At 38.2% G+C, this 22,930-nt stretch overlaps 1 protein-coding gene across 1 annotated transcript; it reads right to left on the reverse strand.

Annotated features, from left to right (window-relative positions):
* Window positions 1-2,518: 2,518 nt before the first annotated feature.
* Window positions 2,519-9,703, reverse strand: vgll2b (vestigial-like family member 2b). The gene is made up of 4 exons (XM_017475454.3): window positions 9,215-9,703; window positions 8,579-8,879; window positions 6,123-6,539; window positions 2,519-3,930 (listed from the first exon to the last, which is right to left on the reverse strand). The coding sequence occupies exons 1-4, from the start codon at window positions 9,686-9,688 to the stop codon at window positions 3,887-3,889; spliced, it is 1,236 nt and encodes a 411-aa protein (XP_017330943.2). The 5' UTR covers window positions 9,689-9,703; the 3' UTR covers window positions 2,519-3,886.
* Window positions 9,704-22,930: the final 13,227 nt, after the last annotated feature.

The raw sequence follows: 22,930 nt of genomic DNA on the forward strand, positions 1-22,930 counted from the left end.
ATATGTTTTGTGATGCCAATATGATTATAACTAACCCATGGGCTTTGGTTAGTTTTAAACATGTGACTGTTATCTTAGGTATTGTGCTTGTGTTGCAATGTGTGTATCGGGATTATTGTAGTAAAGCTACATAAAACTAAATATCATTTTTTAAATAATTAAACAGGCTTCACTATATTTCATGGACTTCTTTAATAGTAAATTGCTGTAGTGAATAACAATAAATACTTCCTGTGTTACTTCCAGCATACTACAAATGCCAATACAAACCATCAGCTAATCATTAAAACTTTTACCATTGCTATTATTGGTCCTTAATGGTATCCACTAGACATAACATGACACCAACAGAAGGTAACAAATTACCTGTAGAGACCCACATGGACCATTACAGTTTAAAACCAGTACAATTCCCATTATAATCATTAAACATTAAAATCATGACAAATTCTATGAGGGTTTCTATTGTTTGCCTTTTTCAGCAGGGAATGTTATTCACTTCACCATTGTGCAACCCCCTATGGCTTTACATACAGTTTAATTTTTTTTTTTTTCTTCAAACTTTCTTTGTTTATTCTTGAGAATAAGCAAAGAATTTTAAGGTCCTTTTAAACATGTTGATTCTTATGCTAACCTTTGATAAGACTAAAAGACAGGATATTACAGCTACTAAAACTAAAACTGAAACTGTATAACCAAGAAAAAATGTGTTACTGATTTTAACTAATGGTGTATGGAAAGTGATTTGTCTTTGAAGGCAAAGTGCAACCTTTTATCTCTCTCTCTCTCTCTCTCTCTCTCTCTCTCTCTCTCTCTCTCTCTCTCTCTTGGCTTTTCTTGTTGGATTCTAGAACATGAGAGACACCAATAGGTCACTGTGTTAACACAGGCCTTGATTTAAAATGTAGTTTTGGCCAATGCTTTACACTTAGTTATAAAAAATGGTGGCTAGTCACCTCAACAATAGTGACTAGCCTGGACCACTTAATAACAAATAACAATGAACAGCTGAGAAGAAAAGTACAAATCCACAAAGTGACAAGAAATTCCATCACTGTTGGAGTTGGGTAATCTGCAGTGAGAAAGCAATACATGTTACTACCAATAGAGGGCAGCGTCCTCTCATAAACTCTTTCCAGTGCACCGTAAATAAATACAAGACTTCAACAGCAAATTTCCTATGTTATACAATTTTGGAGCTTCTAATATGAATTTCCCCTTTGCATGGCTCTATCAGCTTATTGTGTGTGTGTGTGTGTGTGTGTGTGTGTGTGTGTGTGTGTGCGTGTGTGTGTGTGTGTGTGTGTGTGTGTATGTGTGTGTGTGTGTGTGTGTGTACATGCGCATGTTGGTGTGGCATTATTTATTTATTCATTTCTTTTTTACTCACGGTACCTGATGAAAAGGATGGAACTGGCAACCTATTTCAATAATAATACAGTAATATTACCCCAAGTCATTAGTTCAGGATCCAGGAGCTGCCTCTTTGTAAACTTATTCCTAAATTCATTAATTCAATTCAACTTTATTTATACAGCACTTTTAACAATGGATATTGTCCCAAAGCAGCTTTACAGAAATCCGGATATAAAATCTACATTTTAAAAGTACACTGTATTTATACTAAATGTATACTATATATTAAATATATATAAATACAGTGGGGGAAATAAGTATTGAATACATCAACATTTTTTTCAGTAAATATATTTCCAATGAGGAAAAAAATGGAGCAATCCAAAGCATACAGCAAAGGAAGCTTTCAATTGATTTCAGAGAAAAAAAATTCAAGGCGTTAGAATGGCCCAGTCAATCACCTGACTTGGTTCCAATTGAGTAAGATTTAAAGACAACATGTTTAAAAGAATGGGCCAAAATCACACCTTAATACTGCAGCCCATTAATTTCTTCAGACAGGAACTGTCTTGAGGCTATTAGCGTGTTCAATACTTTTTTCCTCTGTTTTTTCCACATTTTCCTCTTTATTACACATAACTTTATTTATGGACTTTAATGTTGTGAATTCTTTATAGTTCTGGATTTCTTGAGTTAATACTGATGCCTAGTGAAAATGTCATATGAATAGCCTCATAGGAAATATATTTACTGAAAAAAATATTTGATGTGTTCAATATTTATTTCCCCCCAACTGTAATATAAATAAAGCACTACATTCATTAGGATTACGGTGCTCCACATGTGACTAAATTAAATAAGTGTGTAAAATGTACAGCTTTCTGAATCTCCATCATACAGGTCAAGCACATGGCATGACCCTGTGGAGCCAATGAAACACACACATGCATACACACACACACACACACACACACACACACACACAGACACACATACCATCTTGCTCAACAGCAGTGGCAGATTCTCACTACATGCCAATGCTTCACTGGCATTTACACACTCTAAAATTTGGCAACCGAATGTATTCAGTCATGTTTGATTTACGGCATGTCAAAGCACTTGTTAAGTCAATCGCAGCTGATCTGAGAAAATGAAAATTGCAGCAGACTGAAAAAGACTTTATTTGTTTGAATTTAAATAAATAGAAGCAAAATACAACACACATTTTCATCTTTCAACTTCAGCAAGGTTCAACCCTAGCAGCCCTAAAAACTTTTATTGATTCACATATTTCATTTTCTCTGTTTGTTTGTTTTTTCATGACAAGTTAATTTGATTTGATTTCTTGTTCTGTTAACACATTCTTTCCTGAGATCACAGGACAGGGAAATAGTGAATAATTAACCTTCCTTCCCCCCCCCTAAACTAATGCTATAATTCATTTAATGGCTTGAAACAATAAGCATGTAGGCCTTAAACAAAGTTGTCGCTTCAAACAACTGTGTGTGTTGCATTCAGGATAAATTTAGTATAACACTAGCATAAAGGGACATGTAAAAAAACATAGAAACAAATAAATGTAGAAATGTAGAAATAGGCTTGTGTTATGAATGTTAAGTGAGATTTTAAGTATGATTAACTATCAATATGCCTGTGCTTGGTATATCTTTTTTTTTTCATTGTCTTAATTATATTATCATGTAAAAACAAAAATTCTTTATTTCAAGATGTAAAAAAAAATTATGTTGATGACCAATTAAAAATAATAACTTGCTATCCCAGGAAAACAAATTAAAGTAATAATTATACAAGAAAAATGCCACATACAAACATACATGAATACATAGAAATTTTATATACATAATTTCCCAACTGAAACTACTTTATAGTGAAAGGTTTCTGAATAGTACACTTCCACAAATCACTGGCCTTCAGATGTAGTCAAATTCAGTCGACACACTTTAATAGTTAAAACAAAATATTACACTTAATTCATAAGAAAAACAAACAGCCATAAACATTCTTTTGGCTACTGATATTTTCTCCAAATTCCACAAACAGTATAACATATAATACAAAGTGTGATAAATATGAAAATCCCCTCACAGAGCTGTAGTACACATTATGAATAACTTGCTATTACCTTTATTTATTTCACGCTCGTCAATTCTTCGTCAAATGTTTGTCATTTCTTTCTTTCCATCCTCGATCTCCATTGTTCACTGAAATCTCTCAAGGCAATTGACCGTCCTGTCAGCAGGATGGGTTTTTTGTTACACCACACACACAAAAAAAACAGGAGAAAAAAAGAGAAAGAGAGAGAATGGAAGGATTAGAAGGAAAGACAGATGCACAGAGCTGGACCCCTCTCATTTTTCTGCTGTTCTTTCTCCATCCTCTTTTTATCTCCATGGTGCACAGATAAACCTGGCAAGGTCGAAGGGGTCTGATAGAGAGAAGCTCGGTTACAATGGGTCGGTCCTCAGCTCTCCAGAGCTTTAATTGGCCGAGTTGATGATCATGATGGTCGTTAAAACCAGTAGAGCTCTTTTCCTTTCTTATGCGGCTGCAGCCCTGGAGCGCAAAGCAGACATGGGAACAAAAGACAAGACAATAAGGATACAGGAAGACACAGGTCTCCATGGATGCTTGACGACAATGAGCACAAACACTTGCTTGCAAACGATACACTGGTTTGTACCTGTTCTCCGTTATATACTCTCTTCATGGCATGATGGTTAAAAGCAAATAGAACGACATCTCGGTCAGATTTTTACAGCAATAGGAGCAAATAGTCACGTGTTACTGATAACTCTTACACCGAACATCAGGTCAAGTTATTTTTGTTATAAGACTCATGTCTGAATTAGTCATGTAAGAATTAAAACACTTGGGAGAATCCTGTCATGGAAATTGGTCAATGAGAGGGTGGTGTGATGCGGCACGATGTGAAACAGTTACTGTTACTACCACAAAGCTGAATAATTTCCCATAAACACATACCCTGAAGTGTTTTATTCCCCTTACACCATGACAATTTGCCACCATGAACAATTTTTTATTTATTAATCAATCAATGACATCATACTTTTTTATGTTTATCAGTGAAGCTTAATGTTGTGGCCCGTCCATAAAGCCAGTTAGTTCCTGTCCTATCACTTACATTACAAACAGTAGTTTCTCTCACCAGCCTCTATTTTTATCAATGAGGTTAACAGGACAAAAACACACAACTTGCTATGTAACAAAGAAAGTGGAAAGCACAATGTCCTCTGTCCTGAAGATATCACTTTGGCAGAAAACATACAGAATGTTATAAAGTACTGTCACTCAAGACTTATTTCATAAATGTTAAATAATTATGTCCTTAGAGAAACCTTTACTATATGAACAAGTCGACATTTTTCTTTGTTAAATAACAATGCTTTTGTAATCCATTTATTATTAAACATGATCATATGGAGAGTCCTCCATGTCAGTCCCTGTAAATTAGTACTACAGAAATGATCTCGTATTAGAATGAGCTCAATAATATAAACATGCTGTTAGAGAAAATTAATGAGCACAGCATCAGTAGTTAAAGATTCTTATAACTTCTTGGTTATGAGTTGTAGCTCAATGTTGTTGTCTGTCAATATGGTGGAGCCCACTATAGTTCAGTTTGAAGCAAATTCTATGTGTAATTTTAGCCTTTTCTTAGTAATTTACAAGCATGTCTGAGGAAAATGTTGATTATTCCCAACAGTTTTGTCTCATTTACACTGTCTTTCTGCCTTTACATTATTTCTGTAAAAAAAAAAAAAAAAAAAAAAAGGAAATAAATAATAAAAGTAAATTAAAAAAGAAGCTTAAAGGCTATGTGCTATATAGCACAATCATTAGTCTCAATCATAAGTTATTTCTTCACATAGTAGTTGCTTAGTAACTATGTTCTCATTACAAAAGCTCAAATTCATGAGCACCATTTTTTAATGCACTTTTAGATCTGTATTTGAAAATATTACTAGTTCATTCCTAAATTTCTTTTTGGATCTGGCTCTAGAACTAATACTACATTCAAATGAGGTTGTGGTTACCGTGGTTATGATAAGATTCCCTCGGTGTGACATAGGGATACATAGTGATACATAGGGAATACATAGGGATACATAGTGATACATAGGGAATTTTTTCTTAGTAAAGGTTTTGTCTTGCTTACAATCCCACTAATAGGGATGTAATTGAATAAGAAAACATTATTCACAATGAACAGATGTGTTCTAAAGGGACACAAATATAGATATGAATAGGAGGTGCACTATTCTTTATTTCACCCGAAAGATTTCACAGGGTATCTGACTAAGACTAGAAATCTGACAAGACCAGACCTCACAGGATGTAACAGAAAAGTTGCACGAGTGGTCAGATATTCAGCTCACATTACAAAGAAAGACACAGTGTGCAGTAACTGGCTGGTCAGGGTCACAGTGGTTTAAATTAGGCTACTAGTTTGTTTATAATTTGGAACCAAATAAATTCATTAGAAAACTTTGCAGGCAAGTAAAATAACAACTGCCTGATCAGGATTGAAAAAGCAATTCCATGCATATCTCTAGTCGGGACCAATTATGAACTTGAGTGCTGTAGCTGAACTTTCAGAGCCAGAATTCACAGAGCATTCCAGGACTTAATCTTGAAAACATTCAAGAACTTGGTGTTTTTCTACTCAAGTGTTCCCTACGTTTTACTGATCTGCAAGTCAGACCCTCACAGTGAACTACTCCTACCTGGGTCCATGTTTAGGGCGAGTGCCATGTCTCCTGGTGGTAGCAGTCCAGGCCACGTGGGCGTAGGTTCCAGTTTTGCTACGTCATAATGGCCTGGCAGGGTGGGGGGCAGGTGGGGTGGCCTGACAGCAGGCATGAGCAGGGGACTATAGTGCGCCTCCAGACCCGGTGCAGAGTAGAGTTCATGGAGGGACCGTGGGGGTCCATACACCTGACTTTGGGTGTAGCCCCAGGAGTCAGAGGGGTGTGCATGAGGATGGGCATGAGGTAAACCTGCGTGTAGAGCTTGGGTGTAGGGGTCCACGGAGTAGGCTGGGGTCCCTGTTGGGTCACAATGCGGTCGACTGGGAGGTGGCGGGTAATTACTGTCCCAGAAGGATGGAGGGAAATTTCTCCGACTGTTTGGAGATGTTGGTTCTAGAGAGACAGAGAAAGAGCAAGAAAGAAACTTTGGTCTTTGATATAAGTCAAAACCACAAGTAGCTTCATTTTAATGCAGGTGATTATTAACAGCAGGATTAAGATGACCCAAAGAGATTGGAGTTTATCTAATGGACTCTTTCCTGCTGGTGTGTGTGTAACTTGCTTTGTTTGTTGCAAATAGGTGTAAAACAAATAATAATATATTTTTTGACGTAGTCTCCATTTTGTTCAATGCAATTGTTTCAACACTGCACAAGTGTTAAATTTGCTTCTAATCTATGTCACACTTTTAAGGTTTTCATTTGATTCACCCTCATATAATTTCAGCATATTGATATATTGCTGGGGCATAAAATGAACGTTCTAGTTTCTCACAATTTCTATTTTTGTGTTAATAAATAAATACATACATACATACATACATACATACATACATACATAAATAAATAAATAAATGCACCTGTACTGCTCTAGGTGGCGTATGACAACAGGAGTTATAACATTTTAAACTGTTGTAACATTGCCACCTTTTATGCTGTAAAAATCCTGACTTTACTCAGTCTAAAATCTCCTTTCTCATTTCTTACAGCCTCGTTTTGTGAAGGTACAGACTTCTGTATAAATACGACACTCACTCAACTAGCAACTAAATAAACCACTTTATCAGTATGGTATGGCATGCTAATATAGGATTTCATTAGGGAAACAACGGGCAGGGTCAAAAGGCAGCTGACTGTCAGCAGCAAAGTGTGTCCACATTAGGCCCCCTGCTTCTCAGTGAAGTCATGCATGTCACATGATTGCACCTCATTTCTTTCAAGTTGAATCATATGGTGTTGCATGTACCTCAAATGTTCTTATAATAGATCACACAAATAAACAGTGCATCATTACAGAGAGAGATGACAGTGAGAGAGGGAACATGACACCAACAGACAGAACAATGATGACTTGATAAATAAGAAACAGAAAAGAGATCGAAAAGGACAGAATGTAGTACACAGAGTAAAGGACAGAGAGGGGCTTGTCCCTTCTCTATATAAGGTAGCAGTTTCATGCTGCTTGCAACACAGCACAAGGACTTTGCCACTTTAAATCACCTCCTGTGATGACATCTCTCACTCTTAAGTTGAGAGAGAGTACAACTCAACAAACCCCTCCTACCCCCCTATTACCACATAGCACCTCTCCTCTTCTTCTGCTACCCTCCCTTATTCGTGGCTACCGCCTTCTCACCCCACCAGTTGTTTTCACTAACCTCCTGTCAGCCCTTGTAGAATGTCAGGGGGCATTTTATGTTTTTAGCCATTACATTTATATTTAGAATTCTTCCGAAAAAAGACACCAGTGATGTAGTCTGAAATCAGGGGAGGTGGCGTCAGCCATAAATCTTGGTGTGGGGATAGCTAGGCCGCCTGAGCTGTTTGAAGCCGATACAGCCTCGAGCCTCGGAGCTTACCACCATATTTAAACATAGTATCTGTTGGGAGGCAGGAAGCCACACTGAAAGAGTAGAATGTAGATGGCAAAGAGAGCGACATAATCAGAGAGGGGACGAGGGCTGTGGTATTGTCACTGAGGCCAATACGCAGGCTTTTAGGGGTCAAAACGATCAGTGATTGTCCTCCACCCATGAGCATTCAAATGGTTAAGGATATTTGGACATTTTATAGATCCTCTCAGTAGCCAGGATAGATTAAATATAAACTGTAGCACTGGGAAAATCCTCCATAATTGATCTTTTTTCAAACATTTTACAATACAAACCTAATGTATGCACCTGAACTTACTTGCATTTAGCAAGGCACCTACGTGTCTTGTCTACATTTTAACCAGCTACAGGTGTTTATCTGCATCTTGTCTCAATCAAACGACTAATACTAAAATTACCGTATTTGGGGTCAATTTTATGCTTTTAGCGCCTAAAAAAACATGATTCTAAGTTTATTGGAAATGCATTTGAGATATATATGAGACTTCTCAAAGGGAATAGGGAATGCACTGTACAGTATTTGTTTCTTCTAAGGTCTCACCTGTGCTGGCCTGGCTGGCTCTCCTCTTGCCTTCCATCCCTGTGCAGGAGCTGAGAGCTCTGGAGAAGTGTTCATCCACCACACTGCTGATATCCCCTTGGTAGTAGGTAAAAAGAACGCATCGAGAGCTCAGGTACTCAGCTTCCCTGACCGGCTTCTCCTTCTGTCCGCCCGAGGAGTAGACAGATGAGGACAGGCTCCCTGGCACTGGGTTCCCTCCTAAAACTGGGACCTCCTCTGATCCAGAGGCGTCCATTAGGTTCCTGTGCCGAGACGATGGACTGCTGACACGAGTGTGAGTCTGGGAGAGGGTTGAATGGGAGAGAGCTTTTGCCAAACAATGTCGTAATAGCCAATCCCATCAATGTGCATGTGTGCATGACTGACAACTAAGCAGTCTTCTTAAGTGTTCTTAACATATATCACTTTGCACAAGGTAGAATAGGCTATATATGATCCATATACCAAGCACACAAACAAAATCCGTAAATGCGTAAAGGTGCAAAACATGCGAATTTGGGAGGTGTCTTTGGTGCGCACTTGGCCAAGCAAATCCGGTTTAAGGAATTGAAAAACAGGACTACACATGAATAATTCCTGATTAGTTTCGAGTGAATAAAGTGGGGGAAAACTCACCGGAAAATTGCCGACGATCGCGGCGGCTCCAGGCGCGTGAGGTGCGTAATGGCCGTAAAGCGGGCGCATGACGTCCGGGCAACTCATGATAAACGCCGCCGCGCGCCGCTCCCGCGTCCGAAGCGAAAGCGCGCGCTGCTCTCCTGTCCTCCGGTTAAAGAACCAACAGAGGAGGCCGGGTAGATTGCTAAAGCCTTTCTGTAGCGCTTGTTTAATGTCTCTCTGTGCCGCGCTGTTTTTTTTTTCTTCTTTTTTTTTGCGCCGACTTCCAGGTGGTACAATTCGGTTTGGAGACAGATTTGGAGCCAGTCTTCCTTCTTGAGGGACGTCAGTCATTTGCTTCTGGCCTATCACAGCTATATAGGGGTGTGTTAGTACAAGAGGTGGGGATTCAAACAGAGGTTCATGCGCTTCTGGCACACAACTTATTGGAATGATTATGTAGGCTGCTGGTGGACGTGAATGGTTGGGCATTCTGCGGACAAACACGCATCGGGGGCCATCAAGATACCATCCAGATACCATCCTTTAATTCTAAAGTAAACTTTCTAGAAATGGACGGTGGTAGCTGCAGTGTTGAAGGGTCACTAGGTCATTGCCCAGCTCCAAAAATAAAGCTTGAGAACAGGACACCCCCTAATCCCATGAGCAAAACTGTCCCAAAACATATAATGTACATAAATAAATACATTTAACATCCTAACAAATTGTATGGTAAGGCAAGTTAAAAAAAACTATTCGCAATCATTTAAAATATTCTCATTTATATGCCTTACTGCTCCCCCTTCAAGTTAAACCTTTACTAGATTATGAATTTACATAAGAAAGCATGCATAAACAGCATTATTTCCCCTCAGTTACCCAGTTTTATGTTAGTTAATTATTTGGATTATATTTAGATTATATCTGAATAATCCTTATAGTAATTATTCAAGTCTCAGTTAAACCAGTTGCAAACAAAAGTCACAAGACACTTAACCTCAGCCGATTGTGATTCTAGGTCTAGATTTAAATGTTACACACACACACACACACACACACACACACACACACACACACACACACACACACACACACACACACACACACACACCAGAATTCCAGTCAATCACTTAGATAAAGATTTCTCTTAGTCAATCATTGAAGACCAATGACACAAGTAAAAATGTCTTTAAAATGTAAACAGATCACAGTTCATGTTCGTGCTTTACAAGATGCATAATCATATCCAAGAACTAATACACTTGGCATAACTAGTGGGTATTTTAGTTCATGAACTGGCTTATTGGGTATTTTAAAGTAGGGAAATCACAAAAGAAAATACTTTAAAGATGCTTTAAGACAACAGCGGGGACCATTTTGTAGGTTAAGAGCAATGAATGATAAATTATTTGGTTTTGGATTAGCTCATAACTCATAAATTGTGACTCTGTTATATAATTTTGCATTATACTATATTATATTATATTGTATTGTATTATATTATATTATATTACAACAAATCAAATGTACAAAACAATAAAACAATACTATTGATAACAAATTAGTATACTTCATGCACCGATCAGCCATAACATTAAAAAAATGTAGAGGTCCCCCTTGTGCCACCAAAACAGCACTGACCCATCAAAGCATGGACTCCACAAGACCTCTGAAGGTGTGCTGTGGTATCTGGCACCAAGACATTTAAGTCCTGTAAGCTGTGAGGTGGGCCTCAATGGATCGGTCTTGTTTGTCCAGCACATCCCACAGAAGCTTGATCAAATTGAGATCTGGGGAATTTGGAGGCCAAATCAACACCTTGAACTCTTTATCATGCTCCTCAAACCATTCCAGAACAATGTTTGCAGTGTGGCAGTGTGCATTATCCTGCTGAAAGAGGTCACTGTCATTAGTGAATACAGTTGCTATGAAGGGGTGCACTTGGTCTGCAACAATGTTTAGGGAGGTTGTACGTGTCAAAATAACATCCACATGAATGTCAGGACCCAAGGTTTCCCAGCAGAACATTCCCCAGAGCATCACACTTTGTCCACCCGCTTGCCTTCTTCCCATAGTGCATCCTGGTAGCAGCTCTTCCCCAAGTAAGCGATGCACACACACCCGGCCGTCCACATGATGTAAAAGAAAACATGATTTATCAGACCAGGCCACCTTCTTCCACTGCTCCATGAGCCAGTTCTGATGCACACATGCCCATTGTAGGTGTTTTCGGTGGTGGACAGGGATCAGCATGTGCACTCTGACCGGTCTGGGTCTACTCAGCCCCTTACACAGCAAGCTGCAATGCTCTGTCTTCTGACACCTTTCTATCAGAGCAACATGAACTTTTTCAGCAATTTGTGCTACAGTAGCTCTTCTGTGGGATCAGACCAGACGGGCTAGCATTTGCTCCCCACACAAGTCTTTGGGAACCCATCACCCTGCCGCTGGTTCACTGGTTGTCCTTCCTTTTACCTACTTTTGATAGGTACTAACCAGTGCTTACCAGGAACACCCCACAAGACCTATTGTTTTGTAGATGCTCTGACCCAGTCTTCTAGACATCACAGTTTAGCCCTTGCCAAAGTCACTAAGATCCTTACACTTTCCCATTTTTTCCTGCTTCCAACACATCAACTTCAAGAACTGACTGTTCACTTGCTGCTTAATATATCCCACCCCTTGACATTGTGCCATTGTAAGGAGATAATCAATGTTATTCACTTCACCTGTCAGTGGTTTTCATGTTATGGCTGATTGGTGTATATAAATAGTAGTATGTTTTTTGGGGGTTTTTTTTGCAGTACACTGGCAGTGGGAGCAGAATGACATTTTTAAAACCTGGAAGATAGTTTGAGAGCTTGCAATTATAATGTTGTACCTGATAATTTGATGATATTAACCTTTTGAACATCTGTAAGTTAACAATGTCTCTTAATAGTTATATATAATTTTATATTTTATATATTCAGTGATATATGCTGTATAAAAAAAATAAAAAAAATAAAAAAATGATAGCATTAGCTCATTTTTTGGAAAAGAAAAAAAAAACCTGAACCTTATAATTCTGAGGTCTTGAGTTGCGTCAGTCTCAGAAAATCACGTGGGTGTGAAGTGCATGTCACCAACCCTGAACATACCAAGAGCGTTGCAAAGCAATCTCTGTATTCAAACTCACGACCTGCAGTTCCAGGAGCACGAAGACAGACGTCAGTTTGAGGAAATGTGTGCTGATTTTTTAGTTTAAGACAGCAGTTCACAGTATGGCACCAGGATTCACATAAAAATATATATAAATATATAAGCAAAATAAATTAATAAGAGGTAATGAGCTGATCCTAGCAAAAGAAATACTAATGAAAAGAAATCCTAATAAAAAATACTAACTGCTGGGTAGTCTGTCAATTTTCCTTTTCCCCCTCTGATTTCCTTTAAAGGCTATGCCCATTGATTTAAATATGTTCTTGTAGTTGAGATGTACAGCTCTATGTGACAAGTTGTCTGACAAGCTTTATAGAACGTTAGGAGAACAGTGCAGAATGTTTGCAGAATTTCAGGCCTTGTTGTTAGGTGAGGTGGAATGTCTCTGATGTGTATTTTTTAACTTTTGGAAGGATGTTGCAGTTAAATGAGGAAGTGTGATTTGAACTCAGAGTGACCCTTACAACGATCTATACAACAATCTTCATTTTTATTTAGCCAAATAGTGTTCTGTTTGCTTAAGGCAAGCTATCTTTTCTGCAAAACGATTATCTTCGAAATGTAGAACTGTTCAATATGTACATCGGTTTTCATTCTTTAAAAAGGTTCTTGAAGGATTCTTTAGTAAATACAGTTGTTGTATGCGTGTAGAATCATTATCATTTAAAGGAGCATTAGGTAAGCTTAGTCTTTTTTCCCCCCAAGATTAGATGGTTAGGTGGGTTTGACATTTAATATTTTTTTTTTTAAACCCTTGAGCCCACTCCTCTATTCCCACCCGTGTTCAATAAACCCAACGGTGGCCAATCCAAACACAAACAAGCCGTCCTTACCTGAAGCCGGATTTCCAAACGGGTTTCTCAGCCACTTAGTACACTTTTGCTAAGGCTATAGTATAATTCATTGTTTTTTTTATCATGTTCTACATATCTTTCATGCTGTTTGTACAAGTAAGTGATAAATAAAAATGACTATTGCACTTTTAAAGAATGTTAAAATTGTTCTTTGATTTTTAGAAAATCGCCTTTTTATTCAAATTATGCCAAAGTTGCTTTCCCAAGTTCAGTGATTATATTCCCTCTGACATCTAAAATGTAAAAATGACATGTGTAACGATACGAGGCTCTTGATTTCATAAGCCAGGTATCGAACAATTCAACAAACAATTCAAAATGCCACTTATATTTTATGATAAGGCATTAAACCGAGGTCCTGACTCGCTGTGGTCATTGAAAACCCCGGACACTTCTCATAAAAAGTAGGGGTATAACCCTGGTGTACTGGTGAAATTAGCCCATTGGCCCTTATCTATCATGGCCTCCTAATAATCTCCGTCCCTGAATTGGCTACATCACTCTCTATTCTCCTCTCCACCAATAGCTGGTGTGTGGTGGGTGTTATGGTGCACTATGGCTGCCGTCGCTTCATCCAGGTGGATGCTACACACCGGTGGTGGTTAAGGAGATTCCCCCCCATACAATGTAAAGCGTTTTGAGTGCCTAGACAAGTGGTATATAAATCAGAGTTATTATTATTATTATTATTATTATTATTATTATTATTATTATTATTATTATTATATGAGGTGTAATAAACATTTAAAAACTCATCAAACCCACACTTCCTTCTCTGAATATGGTGGGGTTAAAAACCACTCTTCTCCTAAACACTGTTTTTCATGAGCTAGTATGCTACACTGTAAAACCAGATAAGTTAATTTAACTCAAAAAAATATATTAAGTTGATAAATCAATTTCTTTAAGCCAAATACACTTAAATATAACAAGTTTGAGTTAAATTTTTGTTATATTTAAGTGTATTTGGCTTAAAGAAATTGATTTATCAACTTTAAAATTTTGAGGTAATTAGTTTCCTCAAATTTTTTGAGTTAAATGAACTTATCCGGTTTTACAGTGTAGCCTTGCATCTGTGCCAAGATCACATAGACAAAGACATGAAGACATATTTCCCTTGAGTCACATCTGCAGGGTTGCCAGGTTTATGCTATTCACTGCAAATTGGGCAAGTTTTGAAACATGAAGATGAAATGTTTTCATTGTTGTGAATTTTTGTATTTTGATAAACAGTCCTTATTTCATAAGTACATTTTCTTCAATTAAAGATGTGTTGTGTGGCAAGTTCTCTTTATGATAAAGGTTTAGTTTCAAAACTTTGTGGTCTTGAACATAATGAACATAATTATGTTCAAACTCAAAAGTTATGCATTGCCATTGTAAAGGTTACAGACAGGTGAGCGGTTCGTAGTCTAACAATCAAATGTTTGAAAACACCTAGTTGTATAATGTTTTCTTAACATTCTTTGCTAGTTTATATGATTCTAGAATAATTATGAAGACAATAACCCTATGGAATAATACACAGAAAATTTTGCATTAACTAAGAAAAGTTCATTTCAATTCAATTTTATTTGTTTAGAGCTTTTAACAGTGGACATTGTCTCAAAGCAGAAAGTGTTGAACAAATCAAAACTATTTTATATTTTAAATTCTTAACAGTATTCCCAATGAAGCTTTACACACACTCTACATCTTTTCAGCCAGCTTCATGAGGAGCTTCACACAGAAGTTTACAAATAGTCCGAGCTCCTTACTGCCTCCCTTAAATTCTACCTGAATTTCTATTTGTTTGGGTTGAGTGTGTCCAAGTTTTGGCTGGTAGTGAAGTTTAGTGAGTTTAGAAGGATTGCTAAGTGAAATTTCCTTGCAAATATATTCCATAATGTCTATAGAAAGTCTACTATGGAAAAAATATCTTGCATCTACATCTGAACCATCAAAGTCAAATCACATCTTTAAAAAAAAAAAAACCTATTTAAAAACCACATTGAATTTAGAACACTGACATTATGCTCCATGAGTGTAGCTTATAGCATGTTGAGGCAGTTTTTTATTAGGTCTATTTGAACTGTCAGTACAGCCCAGTGGGAAGTGAACTTCCTGAGTAGGCAGACTTATGATGGGTTGGTGTAGAGTGAGTCGGCCTCCCTCTCTAGCTTTTTTTGGACATGGTGGGGTGATGCAACACCACAGATACAGCGTGACAAACACCTGCCTCTGGTGGAACATGCTGAGCTGTGAGCACACCACTTCTCTTACTTATGACACTAATGACTTTAACCCACTTGCTTTTGCATTGTACTACAATAAGTAAATGTAGCATGACATGTAATGGTCTCGTCATGTTAACTAAGCTGGGGAAAAATGAATATTGCACTCGCAATCATATAGCTATACTGAATATCGGCACTCTTGCTTGTGCGATTTTTGCACTTGCTTACAGTAAAACTTTATCCTGCCTTCTGGAATCAATAGTTACAGAAGACTTTGCGAAATGCAGAGGCAACAGATTCCTGGAAGGGAAAAGCAGTACACGTCACACCACCATGACATGTCTGTTCAATCAGTCCCTCCAGGCCTGTCTTGGGTCCGTTGTAGCTAAGTGGTTAAGATGTTGGACCCTTGATCCGAAGGTCACAAGTTCAAATCTCAGCACTGCTAACCTGCCACTCCTTGAGCCATTAACCCTCAACTACTCAGTTGTATAAATGAGATAAATGTAAGTTGCTCTGGTTAAGGGAGACTGACAAATGGCATTAATGTAAAGTAATGGTAGAATCTAACCAACAATCTTTCCTGTCTTGTTGCACTGCTTGCTTCCAGCAATGCAGGTAAATTGGAAATGAGCTTCAAGTTCCCTCCAAGTACACATCCACCCACTCCAATCAACAGTCTCCATTCTTACCCTAGATCAACTAGTGAAGGCAGGCATGGTTATGCAAAGCATTCCTTTCCCAGTTATCCATCTGTCCCATGCTCAGTCTCTAGAAATTACCTCCTGGTCCCCCCAGTGCCAGAGAGATTATCAAATTAGCCTGAGCATCCACCCTCATTAGTATCAAACAGCTCAAGACACTTAGTGCTGCTCTCAAATTTTACTGCTCCAAGGACTGGTACTGTACATTGGTATTCTTGCCAGAATTACTCCTTTGTGCAAGTTATTAAGACAAATTAATAAGAGAAAATGCCCAGCACTCACTGTTCCACTCAGCATTCTGAGATTGTCTTGTTTCTGGGGAACATAAGCTAGACCAAAGTCCTTAATGAGTCTGGGAGGCTGCTAGTGACCTGATCCAGATAGCCGTCTTCTGCCAAAAGAAACAGATCAACCACTGCTACATAAGGATACACAGACCATGACTTGTTGGGGCCCATCAAGTCCTGCTAGAGTCATTGAGTACTCATAACCGCAGTTTCTGTATCTGATAAACTATCCCTTCTTAATGAGTCCTGGTCACAGGTTGAAACTATCAGATGTTCTCCTGGAATATGTTGGCCCCGGTCTTTCAACATTTTGACCATACTCAGTATCTGAGGTTGCCTACTTATAGTTGCTGCCTACGCCTTCACAGTGAAGTTATGTCCTTTGCTCCTGGGAGTGGTCCCCGGGTTGGTGTAGCCATTATTTGAAAGCAGTGCCTGGATGGAGGGAAGTGGAGCGGGTTTGACCACATATGGCAAATCATTCATTTGTGAAATCATCACATCATCTTTGTAAGGTTAAGGACTGATTATGGACTCACACAGCCACCATGACCTATGTCACAATGTATGAGTCACACAGTCATTGTGACCCATGCATAAAGGCTAACATTGCTTATGCTTAATTAAAAGGTAGGGTTTTGAAGACTAATTACCAGTTGACAGGTATGACCCAAGAGCAAGACTGTTTAAAACTAGACAATATAAATCACCTGATGCAGCACCTGATGCAGCTGGTTGAAATATTTACTTTATCACTATAATAAGTTGAAAGAATTTTAAGAGTGGTCTTATGTGACCCATTTGACTCGTTTTGGCCATGGAGCACTAAGGCTGAGGTTGTGGATTGTCAATAGCAGCTGGATACAGTGTGTGAGTGTATGTAGCAGTATATTAGAGCAGTTATACAGCACACAGTGACTGACTCTGATCCTGTGAGTCTGTAGACAAAGGCAGTAACTTTTACCAGTGTGTTTCCTGACCCCTTCTTTGAAGTAGATAGATACAGGCCTAAATTAGGCTTTAGTTATATTAAGAAACTATGTATGTTACTGCTCAGTGTTTTGAAAGTATTTAGAGCTTTTCTAGTGCTATATACATGTATTCAAGATGTATTTAGTTCCTGTATTTAGTAACATATAAGTGTTTTTCTATTCAGTTGAAACACTGGGTCTCATTTTTTTTCTATTCATTCATTCATTTTCAGTAACCAGATTATACTGCTCAGGGTGCAGGTGACTCCAGAACCTATCCCAGGACAGGACAACCACTGAGCATAGCAAAGCCACCTCCTGGCATGTTTTGGACAGTTGTAGGAAACCAGAGAACCCAGAGGAAACCCAAGCAAACACTTGCGGAACATGCAGGACATTGCACAGACAGTAACCTGAGCTTGAGATCAAATTGTAACCCTAGAACAGTGAGACTGCAATGCCGTGCCAATGTGCCACCCAGGTCTCATTTTTGCTCATGGAAAATAATCTTTTTTATTACTGAATGCACAATCTGCTGTATTTTTAAATAAATTATTTTTTAAATTAAAACACAAAGATGTGTTGATTGGAGTAATTTATTTAGTGAACTGCTGTGTGTAGTGTGTAATAAAAGTATTTTAAAAAAATCTTATGTCACTTATCCTTGCTAAACTGTAACTGGAAAGGGACACAACAATGCAGACCTCTATCCTATTCTAGGTCTATAGTTTGAGGCTCTGAGTTTTAATCAAATTTCAAACACTGTAGAATTTAAATATCTAACAAAGGAATAGGTGAATTAAGAAATGTCTTTTTCATTAAATGTTTAATGAATTGAGAAATGGTAAAAAGAAAAATGGCTTTGTTATTAGAACAATCTAGATCACATATAATCTAATCATGCATGACTCTAATTAGTCACTTGATGCACTAAATAAATATGCAAAGATATTTAAAGTCTAACAAACTGCAGTGTCTATAGTGTCCTTGTTAAACAGCTCAGACTGTGATAAAGCCTAACATAGCTTTTATAGAACCCATATTCTGACACATCCCGGTTCACTAGGCTTCAGAGCGGGGCAAACATATCTACCTTCTTCTGTTACCTATTTATTAAAAGCTAACCCTCTCAAATTGACAGCATGCAAAGAGACAACATGACAGAAGTGGCCTATGGGTGCTACATTCCCCTTTCGGCCTTTGGCAGGCTGGAATATCCTAGCAATGCAGACTAGCCACTGATGTCATTTTGTGTGTGTGCATGTGTGTGTGTGTGTGTGTGTGTGTGTGTGTGTTTGTAAATGATGGACTACTAGATTGTCACCCCACTGTTGAACATTCCTGTTGTACAAGCACACGGGGGGCACTGCTGATTGAGAGAGAAATTGAGAGAGAGGATGAAAGACCAGCGTGGATAGAGTAACAGAGCGGTCATGTCACATGGTCAAATGGAGATGATTTATAGGTTATACTGTAGTGAGAGAGGAAGAGAGACAATGGGAGAAAGAGAGAGGGAGAACATCTTTTGAGTGAAATCAAACAAAGCCAGTTGAATCTAATAACTAATCTGAGCTTGCATCCGAAACTAAGAAATACTTTTAAATTTAACCTTAGTACGTAATTAATGTTTCTTTGGCCCAAATTGTGATGATGTTCCCAAGCCTGAAATAATTAGTGGCTGGCTAAATTTGCTAATTTAAAACTTTAAAAACGTTCAAATAAAGTATTAAACCACATGAATTTATTCAAACCAGGGCAAGACATGACTTTATTGATCCCAAGAGGAAATTTGTCAAGTCCACAATGGATAATTCCTCCCCAGACCACCAGAGGGCACCCTCACTTGTCTTTTTTAATTTCTTCTTGATTGAGATCACCTGCTTTTGTGTTTCCTCAATTAGTTCTCTATTAAAGTTCTGTGTTTTCCCTCCTTAATGGTGGAATACTGTGCTTGTGTATGGTATGTTTGCACTGTGAATGGCTTCGTTTTCATGTTGACTTTTTTTCTCCTTACGTTGCCATAGTCTAGTCCTTTGTTTTTGGGTCCTTTTTGTGTTTTGTTACATAAAATATATTCTATATAAAGTATATTTCTATGATTGTATCTAACCCCTCAGGTTCCATGTAAAAATTTGAGTGTTCCAGTAGCATACATAAAAGACAAGGCACAAATATACACAAGAAATAAACTAAGAATAAAATAAAGATACATAGTCAAAAACTAAATCAATTAAACTATGTAAAAATATAAAAATGTATGCATAGTGTAGACACAAAAAGTAAACCATCTGTATATATTATGTAGCATATACTATTCTAAGGTGCAAGAAGTGCAGTTAATCCTAAAGTGATCTGTGATGATTAGGTGAAAGAGGCCAGGCTGTGAGGATGCTCGCCTGGTACTAGGGTTAGTCTGGATTGTATAATCAGTGGGAGAGAGCAATAAAGGAGAGGCTGGAAACACGAGCGGGAGGGAGAGAGGCGTGCATATGTGTGCTTTATGTTTGACCTAAGTTTGTGTTTTATGTTTGAGTTCTGTTCATTATTAACCTATACATTAAGTTCAGGCGGTTCCTGCTTCCTCCTCGTCATGGAAGGTTGTTATAATCAAACACAGAAATAGGGTGTACATGCTAAGTGTCAGGGGAAAAAACACTTCTAAGGGGGTTCTCAATACTCAAATTGTTGTTTCCTCGCTCCTCCGTCCTCCAGCCCGTGACCCGGAAATTGATAGTCAACCATCTTGAAGGACATATCAATTCTCTAATTGCACCACGAGGAGTGAGGAAGCTTCCAGAGTAGCTAGGAGCGAGGACACACGGGTGTTCTTGTTGAAAAACCTGACGCTCGTATAAATTCCCCTCCTCCTTTACATCTACAATCTCAAAAGGTCCTTTGATGATGTGATGGAATTTTGTGTGAAATATAATCTTTTAAAAATAATTTTAAAAAAACATGCTTACAAAGAGTATTGTAATTAATTGATCCTTGCATAATTTATGTATCACTCATTAATTGATTTCACATAGTAACAGTGCATTTTGCTTTATGAAGAATGTTATTAACCAAGCTCCAGCAAAATATCGACAAAAAAAGCATAACGGCAGATCCCTCAAGCGCAGTGAGGTAATCTATCTAAGCGGAGTCATCATTAATTGACGTCGCCTTGAAGTGACGTAGTAGAGAGTGAGGATATTCTTCTCACATCTCATCCTTGCATCCCTCTCTCACATCCTGAGTGGGTGGAGCTAAGATGCAAGGAAAGGAAATGAGGATGCACAAATAAGAATTGAGAAGCACCCCTACAGCCACGGAAAACTCTGTTTCCCAAATTGGAATAAAGTTGGTGAAACGTTGGACATTCGATATTCGCGGATATGCGGAAATTAAGGGACCGTCTCTAAAGTTACATACGACATTGTTAAACACGTTTCTAATGAGCTTTAAATAATGGTATATTTTGTGTATGAGCTCATTCTGTAGTGAAATTCATGTCTAATTTAAATGTGGTTTAATAGCTCATTTTAATAAATATCAAACATCTAAAAGGTGTGCATCATACCTGACACCTAGATGAACACTTTCCAGTTGGTTGTGTGACTGTACATCATTCCCTTCAAATGCTATTGAAGTTAGAATCTTGTATAACAATGTCGTATGTTACTTTAGAGACGGTCCCTTAATTTCCGCATATCCGCGAATATCGAACGTCCAGCGTCAAACTAACTTTATTCCAGTGTTTCACAAAACACACCACAGCCTGCAAATATGGCCGCCAAGGATTACAGTTCCCAACAGATATACCGCACATTATTATATTATAAATCTAGAAATAATTTAGACATTCTTCATTAGACATAAAGAACTGCAGCAGGATGCCCCAGTTTGTGTGCTATAGCAAAAACGGGTACTGTGCAAGTTTGCTGATGCATCATCATTATCCTAATCTCATATCCAAATGTCACAGTAACATGACTGTCATGATCACATTCACCTGATCACTGATCACCCACACCTGAGAATAATCACACGGTGCAGTATTTAAAGGACTCTGGGTCACATTCTCGTTGTGAATACTGCTCAATGTGTTTATATCTGATTTACCAAGCTGTTGATTGATTATTGCAACTCTGCGGTTATGATTTTTGCGCTCTCCCTGGTTTTTGTCTTTTGGTTTTGCTCTGACTGTTTGGCTTGCAGATCGTGAACTTTGCTTGTTTTTGGATTATGACCTTTCCTATTGATTTGGACGTTTGCCTGTGTATCTTTTATAAACCGCTTACCTGTTGTGACACCAAGTCTACACTTTTTTTTTCCTTTTTCTTTTTAACACAAAAACCGCACATCAAAAATGAATTCTTTGCTTATGAGTTGAGATCAGTGTTCCTGGAACATAAAGTGATGTGTTCACCAGTGGCTGATTTAGTGCCATTGCAACCAAAGACACAAAGTTCTCTCAGTGTCCGAAATTGTATTTATATTATTCTCAGAGTGTAACCTTTTAGATGAGTGCCACAACACTAGTCTAAAAGCCGCCAATAAGAGGACAGAATGGACAGGGGAAAAAATACACTTGTAGGCTGATTGGCATTCCCAACTTGTTTGTATTGTGTGAATGTCTGTGCGATTGTGCCCTGCGATGGGTTGGCACCCCATCCAGGTGTCTCTGACCTTGTGCCCCAAGTTCCCTGGGATAGGCTCCAGGCTCCCACAAGACCCTGTGTAGGATAAGTGGTATGGAAAATGGATGGATATTACTATACCCTAAGCTCACTTTGAGGAATGTTTCTGTTTCTGCACTAATTAATGACGTAAGCAAGAGAAAACGTCGTAATTTTCTTTAATCGCAGGTATATCATTAAGAGATCTTAATCATGTAATCTGACCGGAAGAACAAGTTATAATCTTAAAAGACTGCTGTAATGATTCAGTCTGAAACTGGTTTTATGTGAAGGAAATTTAGTTGAATGTCATGTGAATGAAGTTTGAAGAAGAGAGCGAGAGCAGTATGGATGGAGTAAAAGAGTTGTCATCTCACATGGTCAAACAGCGATGATTTACAGGTTATACTGTAGTGAGAGGGAAAGAGTGACAGCGGGAGAAAGAGAGACCGTAAGATGAAGGATTATCCGATTTCACATGAGTGAGATAGTGAGAGTGCTTCAGAATGTCAGCTATGAGAATCAGCTCTCTCACCACATCAATCTGACACCAGGCTTTAAAGGGAACATCCACTGAATACTTCAACATCACTGTAAATTTTTGCGTACATCCAGAAGCCTTCATTTTGATTTCACAGGTGATCAGTTATACATTAGAACTACTGTGTGTGAGATGTTACACGACTTCTAAATCCATTCGAACTGAAGATGTAAAGCTGTCGATCTTCCAAACTTTGTGAATACAGAAATGAACCACAATTCTGCACCTCATAGCAAATATAAATACAGCTATATCCAGGCAGTACTGACTTCATCCATGCTTAAACAAATTCACAGATC

Source organism: Ictalurus punctatus, chromosome 9, assembly GCF_001660625.3.
Source record: "Ictalurus punctatus breed USDA103 chromosome 9, Coco_2.0, whole genome shotgun sequence".
Classification (NCBI taxonomy): domain Eukaryota; kingdom Metazoa; phylum Chordata; class Actinopteri; order Siluriformes; family Ictaluridae; genus Ictalurus; species Ictalurus punctatus.